This window comes from Magallana gigas, chromosome 9, assembly GCF_963853765.1.
Source record: "Magallana gigas chromosome 9, xbMagGiga1.1, whole genome shotgun sequence".
Classification (NCBI taxonomy): domain Eukaryota; kingdom Metazoa; phylum Mollusca; class Bivalvia; order Ostreida; family Ostreidae; genus Magallana; species Magallana gigas.
The window spans coordinates 14,613,050-14,633,640 of record NC_088861.1 but is presented as its reverse complement, the minus strand read 5'-3'; the positions used below and the strand labels follow the sequence as shown (position 1 = coordinate 14,633,640).

The following is a 20,591-nucleotide window of genomic DNA, read 5'->3' as shown; positions in this document are numbered from 1 at the left end:
TTCAAGTTTGTTCAAATCATAGTCCCTGGGGTAGGGTGGGGCCACAAGGGGAGGGGTCAAGTTTTACATAGGAATATATAGAGAAAATCTTTAAAAATCTTCTTCTCAAAAACTATTAGGCCAGGAAAGCTCATATTTGAGTGGAAGCATCCTCAGGTAGTGTAGATTCAAGTTTGGTCAAATCATGGTCCCTGGGGGTAGGGTGGGGCCACAATTGGGGGATAAATTTTATACAGCAATATATAGAGAAAATCTTTAAAAAAAAATTCTTTTAAAAACTATTAGGCCAGAAAAGCTCAAATTGGTGTGTAACCATCCTCAGATAATGTAGATTCAAGTTTGTTCAAATCATGGTCCCTGGGGTATGGCGGGGCCACAATGGGGGATAAATTTTTATATATAGAGAAAATCTTTAAAAATCTTGTTCTCAAAACTATTAGGCCAGGAAAACCCAAATTTGAGTGGAAGCATCCTCAGATCATATTGATTCAAGTTTGTTTAAATAATAGTCCAGGGGTAGGGTGAGGCCACAATGGGGGATGAATTTTTACATAGGAATATATAGAGAAAATCTTTAAAAATCTTCTTCTCAAAAACTATTAGGCCAGAAAAGCTCAAATTTGAGTTGAAGCATCCTCAGATAGTGTAGATTTAAGTTTGTTCAAATCATAGTCCCTGGGGTAGGGTGGGGCCACAAGGGGAGGGGTCAAGTTTTACATAGGAATATAAAGAGAAAATCTTTAAAAATCTTTTTCTCAAAAACTATTAGGCCATGAAAGCTCATATTTGAGTGGAAGTATCCTCAGATAGTGTAGATTCAAGTTTGGTCAAATCATGGTCCCTGGGGGTAGGGTGGGGCCACAATTGGGGGATCAAGTTTTACATAAGAATATATAGAGAAAATCTTTAAAAATCTTCTTCTCAAAAACTATTAGGCCAGAAAAGCTCAAAATTAAAATGGAAGCATCCTCAGATAGTGTAGATTCAAGTTTGTTCAAATCATAGACCTCGGGGGTAGGATGGGGCCACAATGGGGGGGGATCAAGTTTTACATAGGAATATATAGAGAAAATCTTAAAAAATCTTCTTCTCAAAAACTATTAGGCCAGAAAAGCTCAAATTTGAGTGGAAGCATCCTCAGATAGTGTAGATTTAAGTTTGTTCAAATCATAGTCCCTGGGGTAGGGTGGGGCCACAAGGGGAGGGGTCAAGTTTTACATAGGAATATATAGAGAAAATCTTTAAAAATCTTCTTCTCAAAAATATTAGGCCAGGAAAGCTCATATTTGAGTGGAAGCATCCTCAGGTAGTGTAGATTCAAGTTTGGTCAAATCATGGTCCCTGGGGGTAGGGTGGGGCCACAATTGGGGGATAAATTTTATACAGCAATATATAGAGAAAATCTTTAAAAAAAATTCTTTTAAAAACTATTAGGCCAGAAAAGCTCAAATTGGTGTGTAACCATCCTCAGATAATGTAGATTCAAGTTTGTTCAAATCATGGTCCCTGGGGTATGGCGGGGCCACAATGGGGGATAAATTTTTTATATATAGAGAAAATCTTTAAAAATCTTGTTCTCAAAACTATTAGGCCAGGAAAACCCAAATTTGAGGGGAAGCATCCCCAGATCATATTGATTCAAGTTTGTTTAAATAATAGTCCAGGGGTAGGGTGAGGCCACATTGGGGGATGAATTTTTACATAGGAATATATAGAGAAAATCTTTAAAAATCTTCTTCTCAAAAACTATTAGGCCAGAAAAGCTCAAATTTGAGTGGAAGCATCCTCAGATAGTGTAGATTTAAGTTTGTTCAAATCATAGTCCCTGGGGTAGGGTGGGGCCACAAGGGGAGGGGTCAAGTTTTACATAGGAATATAAAGAGAAAATCTTTAAAAATCTTCTTCTCAAAAACTATTAGGCCAGGAAAGCTCATATTTGAGTGGAAGTATCCTCAGATAGTGTAAATTTAAGTTTGTTCAAATCATAGTCCGCGGGGTAGGGTGGGGCCACAAGGGGAGGGGTCAAGTTTTACATAGGAATATAAAGAGAAAATCTTTAAAACTCTTCTTCTCAAAAACTATTAGGCCAGAAAAGCTCAAAATTAAAATGGAAGCATCCTCAGATAGTGTAGATTCAAGTTTGTTCAAATCATAGACCTCGGGGGTAGGGTTGGGCCACAATGGGGGGATCAAGTTTTACATAGGAATATATAGAGAAAATCTTTAAAAATCTTCTTCTCAAAAACTATTAGGCCAGAAAAGCTCAAAATTAAAATGGAAGCATCCTCAGATAGTGTAGATTTAAGTTTGTTCAAATCATAGTCCCTGGGGTAGGGTGGGGCCACAAGGGGAGGGGTCAAGTTTTACATAGGAATATATAGAGAAAATCTTTAAAAATCTTCTTCTCAAAAACTATTAGGCCAGGAAAGCTCATATTTGAGTGGAAGCATCCTCAGGTAGTGTAGATTCAAGTTTGGTCAAATCATGGTCCCTGGGGGTAGGGTGGGGCCACAATTGGGGGATAAGTTTTATACAGCAATATATAGAGAAAATCTTTAAAAACAATTCTTTTAAAAACTATTGAGCCAGAAAAGCTCAAATTGGTGTGTAACCATCCTCAGATAATGTAGATTCAAGTTTGTTCAAATCATGGTCCCTGGGGTATGGCGGGGCCACAATGGGGGATAAATTTTTATATATAGAGAAAATCTTTAAAAATCTTGTTCTCAAAACTATTAGGCCAGGAAAACCCAAATTTGAGGGGAAGCATCCCCAGATCATATTGATTCAAGTTTGTTTAAATAATAGTCCAGGGGTAGGGTGAGGCCACAATGGGGGATGAATTTTTACATAGGAATATATAGAGAAAATCTTTAAAAATCTTCTTTTTAAAGACTATTTGGCCAGAAAAGCTTAAACTTGTGTAGAGGCATCCTTGGGTAGTGTAAATTCAAGTTTGCAAAATCACAGTCCCTAGTGGTAGGGCAGGGCGTGATGGCGGTTTGAATTTTTAAATAGGAATATATAGAGAAAATCTTTAAAAATATTCTGGGAAAGTTTTCATTCCAAAACTCAGTACTTAGTGTGAAAGCACAGGTTATGCAGATTAAAGTTTGATGAAATCATGATTCCCTAGAGAAAAGTGGGGCCACGAAATAGGGGGTAGGGGTATATAGGATAGAGAAAAATCTTCTTACAGGTACAACAACAAAAGGGGCTTGGTATTTACCCAAAAAAAAGAGGTGGATAAAAATTTGCAAATTTTCAATTTTTTTTTTAGCAAGATCTACTGTACTTAGTTGTCAAGATATTTTGATATTGTTACAATACTAATTTGATTAGAATTAAGGCAATTGTTGCTCAGGTGAGCGATATGGCCCCTGGGCCTCTTGTTTCAGTCTGTGATTAACATTAAATTACAGTTTTTAAATTTTTCCCTAGTACATGTATCTAATCTATATCTGTCAGGGCTATCTAATGAATGTCTATCACTCAGAGAGAGAGAAAAAGAGAGAGAGAGGGACATCAAAACCAAGGTATACATGTAATATATAAATATTACACACTATTACACACTTACATTCTATGCATTTTTGTTTGGTCAATGACATTGACTTTGGGGTAGAAAATGCAACATACTACATGTACACCTTTGGTGCGCCACCTTAATTTTCAATGAACACACTATTAAATGTTGATGAAATCAGATCTTTTATGCAGAAAATTAGCAGAAAAATGAATAGTTATAGCAATGCTTAATATCTTGATGTAGGTGAAAGAATGTGATAGATGTCAACGATCCGCAAATGCTGCACCATCAACAGCCCCTCCCCTGCAAGTCATACCAGTGACAACAGATGTGTGGAACAAAATTGGTATAGATGTTTTTAATTACAAAGAGTCTGCAAATGGTTACAAATATGTAATGACTGTTACAGATTACTTTTCAAAATGGGTGGAAGCAGTAGCTGTTAAAGACAAAACCGCAGATACCATTGCTGAGTTCCTAATCAAAATAATCTTGCAAAATGGTGCTCCATGTGTGGTGGTGTCAGACAATGGCTCTGAATTCAAAAACCAAACAATTCAAAGGCTTACTTCTACCTATGGAATTAATCACATTTTTACCACCCCATACCATGCATCCCCAAGCCAATGGCCTTGATGAGAGAACAAATCAGACGTTGAAACAGAGCTTGAGGAAACTGGTACATGACAACCAAGATGAATGGCCAAAATATATTGGCAATGTAGTTTCTGCAATCAACATGACCACTCAAAGTTCAACAGGCTATGCATCAATCTTCTTCAAAGAATTAAGGACACCAAGAATGGGGCTTCAAAATCAGCTGGAACCTTGCACTGATATTAGCATTTCAGAAATAACAGAAAATCGCATTCACTATTGTATTGAATGTCAAAACGAAATTTGCAAGGAAGCAGAGGATAACATCAAACAAGCCCAAGAAAAGCAGAAGACCAATTTTAACAAACGTCATAATATAATTCGACACACCTTCAAGATTCATGATAAAGTTATTCTGCAGAACCTGCAACGGAGAACAAAAAAGGGGCACAAGGAGGAGGAGAAATGGTTAGGTCCATACACCATCACCAAAATCAATGCATCGAGGATATTTACAATGATCTCATCCACAGGCAAACAAATAAAACGCCATGGTTCACAGCTAAAGCCTTACATTTCAGCTGATGGATTTGAGACCCATGAGAGCAGTCCACCCTTACATACAGCACAGACAGTTGACACAGCACCTGTTGTTCCTTCCTTTTCACAGAGTCCAACACCGGACACCCACGAAAACTGCCAAGCACAGACAGTTAACACAGCACCTGATGTTTCTTCTTATTCACAGGGTCTAACACCTGAAATCCATGAAAACTACAGCAGATCAAGTCAATTAACTGTTTCATCTTGTTTGCAGGGTTCAGCCAAGCACATCTTGAATGAAATTGCTAATGACGCTGGCCACCATGTCATTATGGGAGACATGCACATCCATTTATTAATGATCTACCTGCTGGATCACAGTGTAGTTCAATGTCCTACACTTCTATCCTATATGCTTCTTCAACTAACATTTGTTCTTGGTCTACAGATGATGTCAACCATGTTATGCTTCAAGGGCATATCCTACACACTAATCAATTAAATTTTTTACACAGGAACGTCCCAGATTTAGATCATCGCCTTGCAATTGATAAATTACTGTGACAATAACTGTTCATATCGAACGCACCCGATTTTGTTTTTTTACCAATAATTCTTTGCAACGGGCTTGGCCGACCTTAGCAATAGGCGCTAGGATATACCCGGCCGAGCTGTCCAGCGATAAAGACGTGCTTAGTGTTAGAAGGGGGTATCATGGTGAAAGCCTGTGTGGCATGTTTTAGTCTCTCAAGTTAAGCATCTGACGCAGACACGGATAGCTGACCGTGGTAAGTATTTATTTAGTTTGGTGTAGTTTATTTGTAAATTTTTGCCTTTTTATTAGTTTTACGCAGTCGTCCTATAAAGTAACCTTGGCCATTGTTCACTGTAGAGTTACCTGTGTGTTCACTGATGTGTGACTTTAGCGAGAGTGTTTAAATAGAATTCGTCTTTTTCTATAGTACAGTTTTTGATATTGTTGTATAAAGAAACGGTGATTTAAAGGGCTATTTTCTATACGTTATTTTATTTTACAATTTATTGTCGCTTTTTCCACTTAACTGCTTGGGCGGAAGTGCGTCACCGGAAGTTTCAGACGCCATATTGTTTAGGCCTATAAAAAAAAAATGTGTGTTTAGGGTAACACTGATGAAAAAATTAGGTTAGGTAGGTAGGGATTTTTTTTTATTTTATCATATTTTTTTCTGCATGAATCCTAAGAATGTTTGTTTGTGCCATATTTAAAAACGGATTTTTTAATAGAAATAATATAAAATTTAAAATGGGATAAAAACAGACATCTAAAAATGGTAGGATCGGGGCATTTTTGTAGGTCAGGTCGGGTTACCCTAAACACACATCTTTTTTTTTTTAGGCCTTACTGTAAACAAATAACTTAGTTACCATATACTTACAATATTTTGAGATGTTACCTTTAATATAATACTATTTATACATTATCATAGTTTGATACTATCAGTGAGATACTTATATAATGTATTATACAATATTGTTTTTATTATGGTGTTATGGTGTCACTTGTACACTTATTGTAGTGTCATATTGTTGATGTTGAGAGAGAGAGAGAGAGAGAGAGAGAGAGAGAGAGAGAGAGAAAAAAAACCCATATACAACTGACTCGTTATTACAAATGTGAAGTATGGGGGTTCTAACCTGGGGAGCATTTTTTATTTATTTTTCTAATAAAAACACATAATTTCCTAAAAGAACAGTGTTTTGTACTTGCCATTATAAATTTAAAACTAATAGCATTTTTTATTTTTATATTTATATTTGATAAGCATTGATTGCGTTCTAGCTGCAACGAGTTACAGCTAAGTATGCAGTAAAATTCATCTCCTATTTCGCACTTATTGCAATGAGCACAGAATCTTTCATGTCTAGGAATATTTGCCCAACGTCCACTTTCAATGGGTAGATGGTGATTACATGTTCGAAATCTACAAAAAGTAATTGCATCTTTTTTTGATAATGTATCAAAATAATGTTCAAATTTTAACTCTTCCTTATAAATTCTATAATTTAGAGCTTTTGGGGATGATTGTAGAATAGATTGCCAATTTTGTTTGAATTGGTCTATCAAAGTAAGTTTTATTTTTGCCTTTAGCCATTGTGAGTTATGTATAGTTTGATTAATCCATATATTAGATAAACCGCAGTTATTTAGAATATGTTTGATGTTTTCATACCAAGGGAATTTCCTCCCAATTTCGTGATTCATACAAATTCCTAGATCATATATTAATTTTGCAATTTTTGTATCTTTTCCGGTAAGTATTCTTGACCAATAAGAAATAATGCGTGTTTTAATTTGAATTTCAAGTGGGTATCGACCAAGTTCACCATACGAGGGTTGTTCGGAAATTATTGAGACATTTTCTCTTATTCTTTTAGTAAAAAAGATAAACTCTTGAAATTTTACCAAAACGTAAATCAGGATAGAGTTTATCAATGTGAAAAGTTTCTTGTTCATGGCATTAATAGATCATTCCTAGAAAGCTGACCAACGTGCCTTCGTCCTGTAACCCGGCGCAACCGCAAACTTTTCTCGACGTCATTTTAACGCTTCTTATTGCTCCCATGTTTTAAACACCTTACAAACGAACTGAAATAAGAATTATTCTTTATTTCTCATCTTTTGTTTTAATTTCAAGATGTCATCATTTACATTTTCTCTCATTCTTGTTTTTTTTAGAGAGAAAATCGAGTTATTTTTACCCGAAAGTGTAATTACTGTGAATGTCTCCTGCAGAAATTTTTTACATATTTTAGAACTGTTGACAACAGTTAGTGTGTCAAAAGTTGTTAATTAATCCCTTTGGCCTAATTCTAGTTAAACAATCAGTGAAAAAAAATATGATGAACTGAAGTTCTATCCCTAATCTTGTCATCGTATAGATTTTTTACGCAATTGCGTGGCTTTAAAAGGTCTTCTTCTGAGATTTCCACCAGTTTAATGGTTTTCGTTGCGCCGCCTTGACGTCAAAATTCAATGTAAAGTCGTTGTCAGATTTTTATTGTTTGGTAAATATATGTGTACCATATCCGTATTTCAACTCGAACACCAGTGAAACTTAATCAACAGTTTGTCGCAAAGAATAGCAAAATGAACATATTTAATTTGATTTCTTTGTTCATTAAGTGTAATTCTACGGACACTTTTAAAGTACGCGGCTTTAATTTCACAGCGATATGTAGAAAGTCACTTGTCTGTACTTCATAAGATATGACGTCATAGTTAACTTTGACGTCACGATCTGCATTCCTTTCGATCGTTTTTAGGGAATGTTTTGTAACGTAATAAGTGATATTCATTGCATAATATTTACACTTGCAAATGTTTTCCCTTATATAACACTGTTTGAGCAATCCGCTGTTATTTCTGCATAACATCATTATGGGTCAAGAGGTCAAAGTAGCGCATGAATAATATAGGTCACTACTTTTTCTATGTACACAAACTAATCGACTTGTGCTGAAACACACCTATTAGATATCGTAATGAAAACATAATTTAGGCATAAAAAATAAACGTATTTGTATTTTGTTATACGAAGTTTTATTCATTCATTCTCATATAAAATATAACATTAATTGTGGGGATAAATGATTCATGTTAGATAACGTTAGGCATGTAAACAGAATGTTTATGGTTCGACATCGTAACGAGACGTTCTTGAAAATTACAATCGTAATTTGCCAAACGAGTTAACTCAGTTAAAATTCATTTCTGATTTTATTACAAGCCTCGGTCAAAATTGCAAACGCAATATCACAGACCTTTCTTGTGTAGTATATATTCACGGATCACGGTCAAATTTAACTCCTTGTGTTATCTGTCCGATTTGTTCCGTAAAAAGATCATCGAAGTTAAAATCCCTTTCCGCTATAATGTCGGAGGAAATCATTATGCTCTTGAATCTGATTCTCAATAGATTTCCCCCTGAAAATGTCTAAGTATACTCTAACTCAACTTTCAATCGCTTGTTTTTAAATTTCTGACCGCTCTGCGACTTCAACACAGGTGGTACTATTCCGCCAAGCTTTAATCGTTTTTTTCAATTGTACAAGTGAATTTTCTTTTCTGTTTCCCTTTTTAATGATAAAAAAGTGTTGTCTCCTCAAAAGAAGTGTCATATCCATTTATCACAATAATCAAATGCTTGCATTATTGTTGCACTATTTTTTGTTACGTCATTTTAATCGAAGCGGCTTTCTAGGTCATCACAAAAGAGAAAGTATGGAGCATTGTTAGTGTCATAATTTGCAACAAATGTAAATATAAGAAATAAGGTATCATTTTTGGATGTCTATCGGGATATAGATACGGGTTGGTACGTGATCAAATCTTCCATAAAGCCCTTCGGGCTTTATGGGATTTGATCACGTGACCAACCCGTATCTATATCCCGATAGACATCCAAAAATGATACATTATTTCTTAAATAAAACTGCTTCATTCCTTTACATAGACACTGTTGTAAATACTAGTGATACTAAATTCAATATCACCGATATGGAGTATAAAAAATAAACAGTTTTAAAGCTTCGTAATAGGTAAATAACTATTCATAAACTAATGGTTTTGAGACTCCCCCTGCTACGTGTAATCTAATGAATGGTGATATGTATGTGTATATAAAAAACGGCTTGGCACAAGTAAAAGATAAAAACAATCTTAGTATATTTTACATGAAATCGGTAGAGAAAATAAGTACCACTGTGAATCTTGCTGGGGGAAACCTACCGATTGACCCGAATTTGTGTAAATCGAGCCTAAAAGGTAAAAATGTGCCTAATTTCGATGGCGGTGCGAAATGTTTTGACAATATTTCAAACAAACGAAATATCTATATGAACCCCCAGCAAGAACTGCAAAATACATTACTTATCGAAGGATTTTTAATAAAAATATTTGTGATTTAATGTCATTATTCACTTGTGCCGATGCGATTTTTATAGATTATTTACCGTGTTAGAATACACCCGTCACGTGCTTAAGAAAAATATATGACGTCACAAAAATACATCAAATATAGTGTTGGATGCCACTGTTAACTTATGTAATAAAAGTTTAAAGAAACTCACTCGGTTAAAGCATTTTTCGATAATTAAAATAGTATCATTTTTCGATATATATTTAGCTTCGGACAGCCTTAACATAGCCGCGTAGATGTTTAAGTTGTTTAATCTCCGAGTTCATGGCTGCGCCGGGTACCCCGACCACCGACTTGTTTATCTACTATCGTAAACAAAATATTAAATATTCTTTAAATATTACTTTGTTTTATTATTTGTTGGTGTTTCTTCAGTGTCTATGCTAATTTTCACCAAAATTCGTCACTTAGAAAAGAAAATAATTGATTTGTCTCAATAATTTCCGAACAACCCTCGTATATCATGAAATCTGGAGTTGATTGTTTTAAATGGAGTAGAAGTTTACAAAATTTGAGATGAATTCTTTCTATAATTGCAATATTTGAAAAGCCCCAGGCTTCACATCCATATAACAGTATAAGTTGGACAATTTTGTCAAATAAATCTAGTTGACACTGTACTAATAGGTTATGAAATCTCCCCCTTTTTAACACTTCATATAATGCTTTTGTAGCTTTTTCGGCTAATTTCTGTATTGCAATTTTAAAAGATCCTGTTCTGCTAAATACTATTCCCAAGTAGTTAAAATCATGGTAACAACTTCAATAAATTTATCGTTATATTTTATCTGCACGTTTTCTTTCTGCCTACCTTTGCATAATATTATTATTTTAGATTTATCGATATTCATTTTCAGGTTCCATTTTATGCATTAAGTATGAAAGCAATATATCTCTCTTTGCAATTCCTCGGGAGATTCAGCTAACAGTACAGTGTCGTCTGCATATAATATAGCAAATAATTTGAAAAAAATATCTAACTTATATTTCTAACATGTCAGTAATAGTTGGTAAACCTTGCACAACAGACTCATTTAAAAAGTCATGTAAATCATTAAGTACATAGAGAATAGGAAGGCTGACATATTTTCACCTTGCCTCACTCCGTTTTCACAATGAAAAAAAGTAGAGGTTTCATTATTATAAACAATTCTTGACTTAATATATGACTGAACATATTGATAATAATATTAAACATTTTGCCACAAATATTATGGGATAATAATTTAAACCACAATGCTTTTCGCCATACGTTATCAAACGCTTTTTCGAAATCTACATCTACATTGAAATCTATGCAAATACATCTATTCATAACTTGTTTCTATGGACTAAGATCAGATTTAATCTAATTACACTCTGTGCAGTCCCCCCCGTTTTGAAATAAGACGTTTATAACTCAAAAATGTTACCTACATGTACATATCAATGTTTCCTTATATGAACCTACAGAATAGCGAAAACGTTCAATTCTGTATGAACTTTTTCGTGACGTCACAATGATCATAGCAAGCGCTTATCGCTTGTCTTATTGTAAACATAAAATCTCGATAATTTTTTTAAACAGTTCTGAACGATTTGTATTTTTCAAACGTAAATATAAGTAATAAACAGCAATGATAAAAAGTTCACCGGGATATGAAGTTGGTTGGCACGTGATCAAATCTACTGAGAAGCCCGAACTTTATAAATTGCCATTAATTTCTTAAGTATACGTACGTATATGTATGTAGGAAACTGAAAAAAACTTATCATCCATGATAACATTTTTTTTTTCTTGGGGGTGATGAGAATTTATTAAGCATACAATCAACAACTTTTTATCATGCACATAAGAAAATTTACTCATTATTATTACAAATTTAAATAAATATAAACAATGGTATGCACAAAGACAGCTTTCAAGTACAATTCTATCATAAGCTGTATACAGTTTGTTGTAAAAAACAAGAATTAACAATTTGACGACAAGTAATGAAAATATTCTTTATAGATGTCCAGATATTTCCTTCTACATCTGTTATCTGTTATTCATTCCCAGTAAATTTCTAGTCTAGAAAGAAGAAAAAAACATCAAATCAATATTAGATAAGAATTTGCATGCTCCAAGAAAATCTGACATCATATTCTATATTTTAACAGTAAGAGGAAGTGTATACTCATAACCTACACAATGCTTTTTTTAAATAATATGAAATGAAAATATGGTGGTTTGAAATCAATTTGGTCCAACAGCTGTGAATCTGAGAGAAACCTTACACTTTGAATACACAAGTGATTTTTTTTTGGGGGGGGGGGTTTCAGGGTTTTTTTTTTTTTGTATGGTATGGTACTATAACATGTCATTTATTAGTTTGTTGTTTGTCAGTACTTTCAATTTATATCTATAGTCTATTATGAAAACATATCTCTCTCTCTCTCTCTCTCTCTCTCTCTCTCTCTCTCAAAATCATTACAAATTAAAGTCCATTCAAGTTCAATTCTGTATCAACAAATCTCTATCACAATCAATGGCCCTTTGGGACTATTTCCAATTTTCAGAGAACACCAGACAAATCTTCTAGCAATGTGTACACTGAACTATCCATTTTATATGTTTGGATGGCAAAATACATAAACTGTTACCATTCTGTATTTACTATGGGCCTTGTGCATTAACATGGTAAACACATACATGTACTAGTAGTGCATGAAATAATTTAATGAAATGGGGGTGCTTCACTTGTCACCTGTGTTAGGCTCAGTTGGTTGTAGAATTGTAGGAACTTGACTCACCATTACACAAAATCCTTTAGCACCTTCTGATAGAACTGTATTGGTTTCTTGAAGCTGAAACAGATTACCAATTTCTTCAGAAACACATATACTTGGATACAAGCCTATCAAACACATAAATTAACTCTAAGGGTACATGTAATTAATTGACAAATAAAGAAATTCACCTGGAGAAACATACACGTACATCTAATGCTTTGTAAGATACATTTTCATTGCATATTGTACATGTATAAGCAAAAAAGGACATTACAAGGAGATGTCATGAACTTAACAATTCCCTGCACTGAAGTTATATACCAGTGTTTTCTAATGGCAAATGCCAAACCTATGTCCAGAACAAAATAAATCTTCATAATCCTAATTCTACCTACAACAATGTGGCCCTCTCTCTCTTTTTTTTTAATTTGACTTTTACAGCAGAAGTAGTACCCCCACCCCCCCCCCCCCCCAAAAAAATAAATTAAAAAATGGGAGGGGTGGAGGGAGCTTCATCGAATTAGCTAACCTGACTGTAACTGTACATGAACCTATAGGTAGTAGATGATAAAATTATTGGTTATTATTGTTTAATGAAAGTGTGTACTTCTAGTTGCGAAGTAATGCTTCACAAAAAATAGTTTTAGAATTCCCAGGAACACAAATTTTATGCTCCTTACATTTCTGGCTAGGTGCCCGGCACTGACCACATCCTCCAGCCGGTTCTCCAGGAAGTTCCAGGTGTCTGTGTAATCCTCGGACCGGTCCTGGATCAGGTAGATCTCTGTGCTCTTATAGACGGCGGCCAGCGACCCTCTCTTGGTGTACCAATTAAACTGTCAATCAATTATATTGATAGTAAATAACTACATAATATGGATATAAGCATGTATTTTAAGTTTTTGTTATATTTGATTATGTCATATTACATTTAGCTGAATAGAACAACATGAAATGCCTATGCGAATTACATTAATTAACCCTCTCTAAAGATAAAACAAAAGTCAATATAAATTGTTCACCCTTCAATTCTTCACTGTACCAACATTGTTTTTATTTAATCAACATTTTTCTGTTAAATAGTCGACTATTTCGGCAGAAATCTGACATTAGTGATAAAACCAATATTGAGCTATTTACAACTTATTTATTTTCTTAAAAAAGTCAAAGTCCCTTGTCTAGGTTAGAGACACAAAGTTTTTTGATCCCCCCCCCCAATAACTTACATCACTGGATTTATCCCCAGCATAGAACCAGATATCATCCACGACTCGACTCAAGTTTGTCCAGGATTGTACTGCATTCTGGGGCAACGTCTGTATCGCCATGGCCTGTAAAATGTTTGTATATGCATGAAAACTCAAATTACATATAAGCCAACATATTGGTTGAAAGGATATTTATTTATGCCATTCATTTAAATTGACTGATCTGAAATACATACAAATGGGGCCGTGCTTTAGAATTTGATGGTCATGAGGTATTTTGCATGATTTATACATGCAGGTGATAAACACCACTTTACTGTACATCTATGGTTAAATTCATTATTTCCTTTTAAATTCACCCAAAAAAAATATAGCATTATCACAGGAATGAATTTGATAGCTACAGAATTTAAAATAGAAATATATACACTGCAATTTACACTTTTTTAAACTGTATACTGTCCCAACACATATAATGAATTCCTAATAATTTGGTTCTTTTTTGTCAAGTACAGAAATAAGAAGAGTAATCATAAATAACAAAAGTTATAAACATCATAAACATGACATCATGCTTTGGACTGAAGTGCTTTTTTTCTGATATTGATTATAAGGTACATATATACATGTACTCCTGATTTTAGCTCTTATCATTTGTCAATGGAATGCCTGTAATTTACCTGTGGCCATTTATCAATGTATGGTATGATCATTCTAAGGCGGGTTTCTATGGCGTCATGTATAAATGGACCTGTCTTGATTTTTCTGTAATAAAAAATTACAATAGAACAAAATCATACAAAATATCACTCTAAATTCTATATATATGGTGCTGATATCAGCACTTGTACGTGAGAGGGCATGTTTTTTTTTAACTGACAGAGTAATTCTTTTCATAACATCAGGTATTATAATATATCAATTTCATATTATCAAATTTTATCTATACAAATCAAATCATTGACAAATTTTTTTCTCCCTGTTTAAACAAATACAAACTTACTCATCTTTTTCTTTCAATTCTTTGACTTTCTGTTTCAAAAAAGATTCCAGTTCCTTATTACTCTCTTCATAAAAATAGAACACCAATTCTGCCCCACCCCTGGGGAACATTCCGTGGACCATAGATGGCATTCCTAGAGACTCAGCACCTGGAACAGATTAATACATCTATTAACAATGCACTCTCTAAAAACATTGGATCATATTTCAAGGTAAAAATTATCACATAAACAATTACTAGAGTATGATTATCATTTAAGGTGGAATAACATAACTGGAAAAAGTCACTCCAATTAATAGTAAATTATTTGATTTTGAAAGATATAATGATAATTAAACCGTATACCCGTATATGTCAAATAAGCAAAAAATTTGCAGTTTGTGGATAAAAAAAAATGGAAACAAAAATAATTCAATTCAGTAAGTAACAACAAAAGTCCTTGCGGGATTCAAACTCGTGATGTACTGATCAAAAGCCGACATTTATCCACTCGGCTATGGAGTAAGTTTTATGTTTCTATCGATAAAATCCTTTTAATAAAACGAAATGCTGTTTCAATCAGAGGTCAGCCATTTTGTGATGATGTGCTATTCCACCTTAATATAACCACCCTTTGAAATGTATATATATTCTTTTATAAAACTTTCATACTTCATGTACATGTATTGCGTAACCATGAATTTATTGCAAACAACAAACCAGCAACTATTGCTTTCTTTGTCCAGCCATATTGATGGACAAAAGGAAGGGAAGCCTTGAGGACAGCCTGCTTGGTTTGGTATTCCTCCTCTGTCTCCTCAGGCATCTCCTCTTCCTCAACCTCATTGACAAGGTCCTCAGAGTTATCTAACCTGAAAATATTCATATTAAAAAAATAATACAATACATATTAAACAGACATAAAAATATATTCTCCCACTTGTTTGTGAAAACTAAATACTAGCAAGTACTTATTCCGACCACATATGAGAAATGGAAAAAAAATCATTATCTCCATTAATTCAAATAATATTCCAGGTCCTAAATAACAACAAAATAATTGTTATATGAATTATCTTCTTGTTACACTGTATTTACTTAAAATTTACCAGTAGACACCTCCACAGAGAAAAAGCATTCAGACTGCCCACTATAAAAATATCATTCACATTCATTCATAAATAGATCATAAGAGAGCTGTCACTTACTCATCGGTGTATTGAGCTCCTTGGCCCGTCCTCTGGGTGTTATACCCTCCATTACTGGTCTGTGAGGATGCTGACCCCCCGGGCCCACTAGAGGTGTCCTGGGGTGGATTTCTGTCCCCAGTACTTGTGCTCATGAAACGTCCACCATTTCTGTTACATCTGCTCAGAGCTATAAATAATTATAATAGAGTAATACGCAAGTTTATATACAACATTACTGGTACATGTACAGTTACTAACATAAATCAAATTTATTACAGCAACATTTCTGTTCAACTTAACAGAGAAAAACATGTTGCTACTGTGGGGTTTTTTTTTTTACCTACACACGGTATACGAAAAAAAAACAATTCTTGATCAGTTATTGTGGTGAATCTTTGATGCTAGTTGTGACATGAGAGGAGTTAAAGAAAACATATTTCTGTCCTAAAAGCATTGGAGAAGTATAACTCAATAATGTGTTCTTTTTTATCATCATTTAGCCATGATTAGATAAAACATACCGCTGTATACCGATACTTGAAAGAGAAAAAAATCAGAGTTTTAAAAATCTGTTACCACCAGTGGTGGCAAACACACATCACAGATAGGGAACAAGAACATACATGTACATGTAATTTTACAGCGAATTCATGTGGATGTAACAAAAGACACTGAAAACAAAGAAGACAAGACAAGCATTTTTTTTATTGGATTGAAGTTAGATATCTGCATGTACAGTAGTTGTTCTGTGTTTATAAGCATTGTTTGATAAAAAAAGTAAACTTTTTGCTTTATTACATGTACATTTTCACACAACAATTAAAATTTTTTAATCATGTTTGTATATGTCAATATTGCAATACCATAAATTCAAAGTTAATTAAGCTATGTTTAATTGTATCCAATATCAAGGAGTTCATTAACTATCAGCTTAATTGGCTTTCACACTTCTCTTCTGAGCATCTGCCAACTCGATGGTTCGACTGAGTATACTGTCCATCATGTCGAACGTGTTGAGTGCGGACTCAATGACCTGAATCTGCTGTTCCCTGGATACAGGCCCCAGTTTCTCTCCCCCCACATTCACACTGAACTCTGTGTTCTCTGTGGGTAGAGGATTCCCTTTCCTCACATCTTCTAGATCCAAATTGTAGTGACCTTTAGACAGAATTACGGCTTGTCGGAGAGGTTCGAAGAACTCTTTGTCCAGATTTGGATAGAGCTCCCAAAACCCGGTTCGATTTTCAGCAGGTTTATCTCTGAGGACTAAATATCGGACAAAGTTCAACACTGAAAGAATCCTGTCTGAATTTTCCAACAAATCAGTTGTGACTCCGTCTGGTATGACGGACACCAGTTTGAATACTCGAATGAGATTTTTCCCGAGGAAGATATTGTCTGGACCTTCTCCTTTCTTCAGTAGGGAATCGACTTGTTCTTTATACAAACTCAAGGTGTGGCCCACAACTCCTGAGTGTTTGCAAGTGTTGAACACAGTTTCGTACAGACGATGTCGGCCTTGAAGACTAAACATGCCAAAGAAATTTGAATATATCGGAACACATGATTTGCGAATGTCTTTGTTCTGGCAATGCGTCATGGTGGAAATGAGTAGATTGAGAATGTCCTTGTAGAAATCATTATCCAGTTCGTAATGCGTAAAAGACATGGGTGGTATGACAAACATGAGTTTCTCCAACAGGAGAACTCCTTTCAGTTTCACAATGGAGTGTTGATCCTCCAAGAATGACTTGATGAAAGGAAGATGAAATCTAAGCATGAACTTATGGTTGTAGACAGCAGGCATTTGATCAAGACCAAGGCCCTCTGCCAGGACTAGATATGACAAGCAAGCAAGGCTCTTCTCAGGAATTAGCTTATCTTCTTTCCAGTCTTTCACTTTATCATCCCCCTCATCCTCCTCTAGTTCTTCATTTTCTTCATCTTCTCTGGCTTCACTTTCCTCGAGTTTGGCCCGCATGCTCCTTTTCTTGGTTTCATCTTCAATCAAAGCAAAGAAGTTTGGACACAGCTGTGCAAGTTGATCAATCAGTCTTTCTGCACATACTCTACTGTAAGATTTCTCTTTTTCTTCTTGCTCCTTTGGTTTGAAGGTCATATCTAGATGATACAATGGATGAGACAGAAGCTTCATCAAGTACTTGACCAGGAGTTGAACTTGTGGAGTAGACTTAGAGAAAGTTACTTTTGGATTTCTCATAGATACTTCTTCCACAAAAGGACTAAGGAATTCCAGGTAGCACAAAACAACATCGGTTGCCCGCATTACCGAAGGGTCCATTTCTAGCAATTTTCTCTCCTCATGATCGAGATTGTGGTCCTTAGCCTGTGGAATGGCCTCAATATGAGCTGAGAGGGTCTCCAACGTGACATCCAATGAATGATGTCGTTTGTTTGGCAACTTCAACAAAATCTTCTGCACGTTTTCTAATATACACTTAAACTTCTGGTCATCTTTAAAGGAATCAGCCTGCTCCAAAACTGCCAACAGCAGCTCTTTAGGATTCCCATTTGCAATGACATAGTTCATGCACCTCTGGCAAGTCTCAAAGAAATATTCATGCTGTTCTAAATTTTCTTCTGTCAGGTTCGCGGTAAGTTCCGACGCGATTTCCCAGAACACAGACTGGTCCTTTAGTTTGTGCTCCAAAATCACTGTTTTCAGTCCCTTGCTGTCCTTGAACTTTATGCACTCTTTGACCTGTTTCAGGGCAGTCTCTGCATCGGCAGCCTTCTCCATAACCTCCACGTCCATTAAGTGATCCATGATGTTAATGAAGTGATGATTGTGAGAATAACTGAGAGGGGTTGTCTTTGTTTTAAATGCTACCTGGAAAAGAGAAAACAGTTTGCTGGATGTGATTTACTGATTTGACACAATCAAGGATTTAGCTATAAGATTGTTAAGTTTAAACATCAAGAGTGAAAAAAAGTTTGCATGAAAGAGTCAACATAGTAACTAGTTTTTTTTTCCAGTCCTGTAAATTTGTTTTGAAAAAATTCATACCAGCAAACTATTTTCTCATGTTTTAACTCTTCTTATTCAGATTGTAAGGAAACAATGATTTCTAATTTCTTTATACCAGGTAGTTGTATAACACATCATAAAAGTATTATATCAGAACCGTTTAACACGAGCTTGCACTTTGGTTAGATGCGTCAAACAGAAACGTGATGTACATGTAGAAATATTTCAGTTATCCAGAATTTTCAGCTTTAGATAATGAACAAAAACGTTTTTAGTTACTCAAAATGAAAGACAAGGAAATTCTTAATCTTGTGGGCAAATTCATAAATGATAACATGCTATAGTACTCCTTTTAAGAGAAATATTGTCGGAATTAACATTGTCATTTTCTATTTCATTGCTGTCCACTTGATCAGCCATGACTTCGTGAAATCAACAAGCTATATCTGGCTTTTGAACTAGAATGATCAATCTTATTTCACTTGAAACAAGCGTCTTTTTAACTTGTTTTGACGCAATAAAGGGATAGTAACATCCTATCAAAAGTCCACGGTCGTGTTAAAATGGTTCAATGATGTAATGTTCAACCATTATTTCATTTATGAGGTTTATTGTCAAAGAAACTGAATGATTAATCAAAAACTCTTCGGTGTTGAAAAACAGAGGAAATTAAATATAAACTAATGAATTTCTTCTGCTTTACAATTGAGACATTACGACAGATTTGAATACCGGGTATGTATGATGAGGAAATTCGAGATGTACCTATTACATAACGCTCAATGCAAATCAACAAATATACATCGAAATATAAATGCAATAGAGATCTATTTATTGGGCCTATATGAAAGGTGGTTTTTTTTTAAAATAAGAAATCGATATATTTAAAAATTGTTACCTGTTCTTGAAATAGAACGAAAAATCAAAGCGAATCTGTTTATGCAGGGCGCTGCCATTATTTGATTTCGAGTTGTCTCGGAAGTTTACCATCAATATGTGCATGGAACGCTCATTTGGAACAACTCTAATCTTTACATAGACTATATATACAAATAAGTTTTCCACTTCCACAACGGCCGGTTAGCTCAGTCGGTTAGAGCGTCGTGCTAATAACGCGAATGTCGTGGGTTCGACCCCCACACTGGCCAATTATTTTTCCCATAACCATTCTATTTTTACACAACGTTGAACGTAACTCAAGTATACACGAAAACATTACATCTATGTTTTTGTGTATTGTATTAAATCGATCAATTTTTACGGCCATTTGCACGTTTCAATCTTGCTAACCTTTTTGTATAATGTACATTGAATACTTTTTTTAACATGCATTGTCTTCTGTAACAAAGAATTTAAAAAAAACGGCACTACCCGACAGCCGATCGAGTCCCTAGCTGTGGGGATATTTTTAAAATTATGTTATTGGTAATAACCATCTTCGCTAGCCAAGGGTTTTCGGTCCACTCTGCCCCTTATAAATGGTGGGGAGCAGAGTAGACCGAAAACCCTTGGCTAGCGAAGATGGGTAATAACTTTGTTTTCGACTTTCGGGGTTGTTTACAGTAAATACTGATGTTAGAGACATGAACACCAGCTTATGTTTTGTTTGCAATAAAATAGCAAGATATTTTGCACGTACACAGTGTACACGATTTATTACGATATATTAAACATGCCTTTCTTTTCATCACGATGTTAGAAAGTATCACACTTCTTTGATTGAATGAATTTGTTTCAATGTGACTCTGGCAACAGAACACACATGCATCCTCCTTTTAAAATCCTGTATTATCAAACACAGGCTTTAGTTATATTATAATTATATACGAATTATGCAAAAT

At 34.7% G+C, this 20,591-nt stretch overlaps 1 protein-coding gene and 1 non-coding gene across 5 annotated transcripts in view; one reads left to right on the top strand and one right to left on the bottom strand.

Annotated features, from left to right (window-relative positions):
- LOC105334388 (ubiquinone biosynthesis protein COQ9, mitochondrial) overlaps nucleotides 1-19,808 on the bottom strand; it is a 59,891-nt gene extending 40,083 nt beyond the window's left edge. Inside the window, exons 1-9 of one of the 4 annotated variants that reach the window (XM_066071844.1) lie at nucleotides 19,649-19,807; nucleotides 15,780-15,948; nucleotides 15,292-15,443; nucleotides 14,593-14,740; nucleotides 14,270-14,354; nucleotides 13,608-13,712; nucleotides 13,062-13,217; nucleotides 12,403-12,456; nucleotides 11,402-11,680 (exon numbers count right to left, since the gene is read on the bottom strand). In XM_066071844.1, coding sequence (XP_065927916.1) covers nucleotides 11,648-11,680; nucleotides 12,403-12,456; nucleotides 13,062-13,217; nucleotides 13,608-13,712; nucleotides 14,270-14,354; nucleotides 14,593-14,740; nucleotides 15,292-15,443; nucleotides 15,780-15,948; nucleotides 19,649-19,706 — 960 coding nt within the window. In that variant the 5' untranslated portion in view covers nucleotides 19,707-19,807 and the 3' untranslated portion in view covers nucleotides 11,402-11,647. Of the gene's footprint in view, nucleotides 1-11,401; nucleotides 11,681-12,402; nucleotides 12,457-13,061; nucleotides 13,218-13,607; nucleotides 13,713-14,269; nucleotides 14,355-14,592; nucleotides 14,741-15,291; nucleotides 15,444-15,779; nucleotides 15,949-16,446; nucleotides 18,613-19,648 lie in introns of those variants that run through there. The other 3 variants (XM_066071845.1, XM_066071846.1, XM_011437834.4) reach the window with 3 other exon arrangements.
- A 16-nt stretch (nucleotides 19,809-19,824) lies between these two features.
- Trnai-aau (transfer RNA isoleucine (anticodon AAU)) lies at nucleotides 19,825-19,898 on the top strand. Its single transcript has one exon. It is a non-coding gene; the product is annotated as a tRNA-Ile (tRNA).
- The last annotated feature ends 693 nt before the right edge of the window (nucleotides 19,899-20,591 follow it).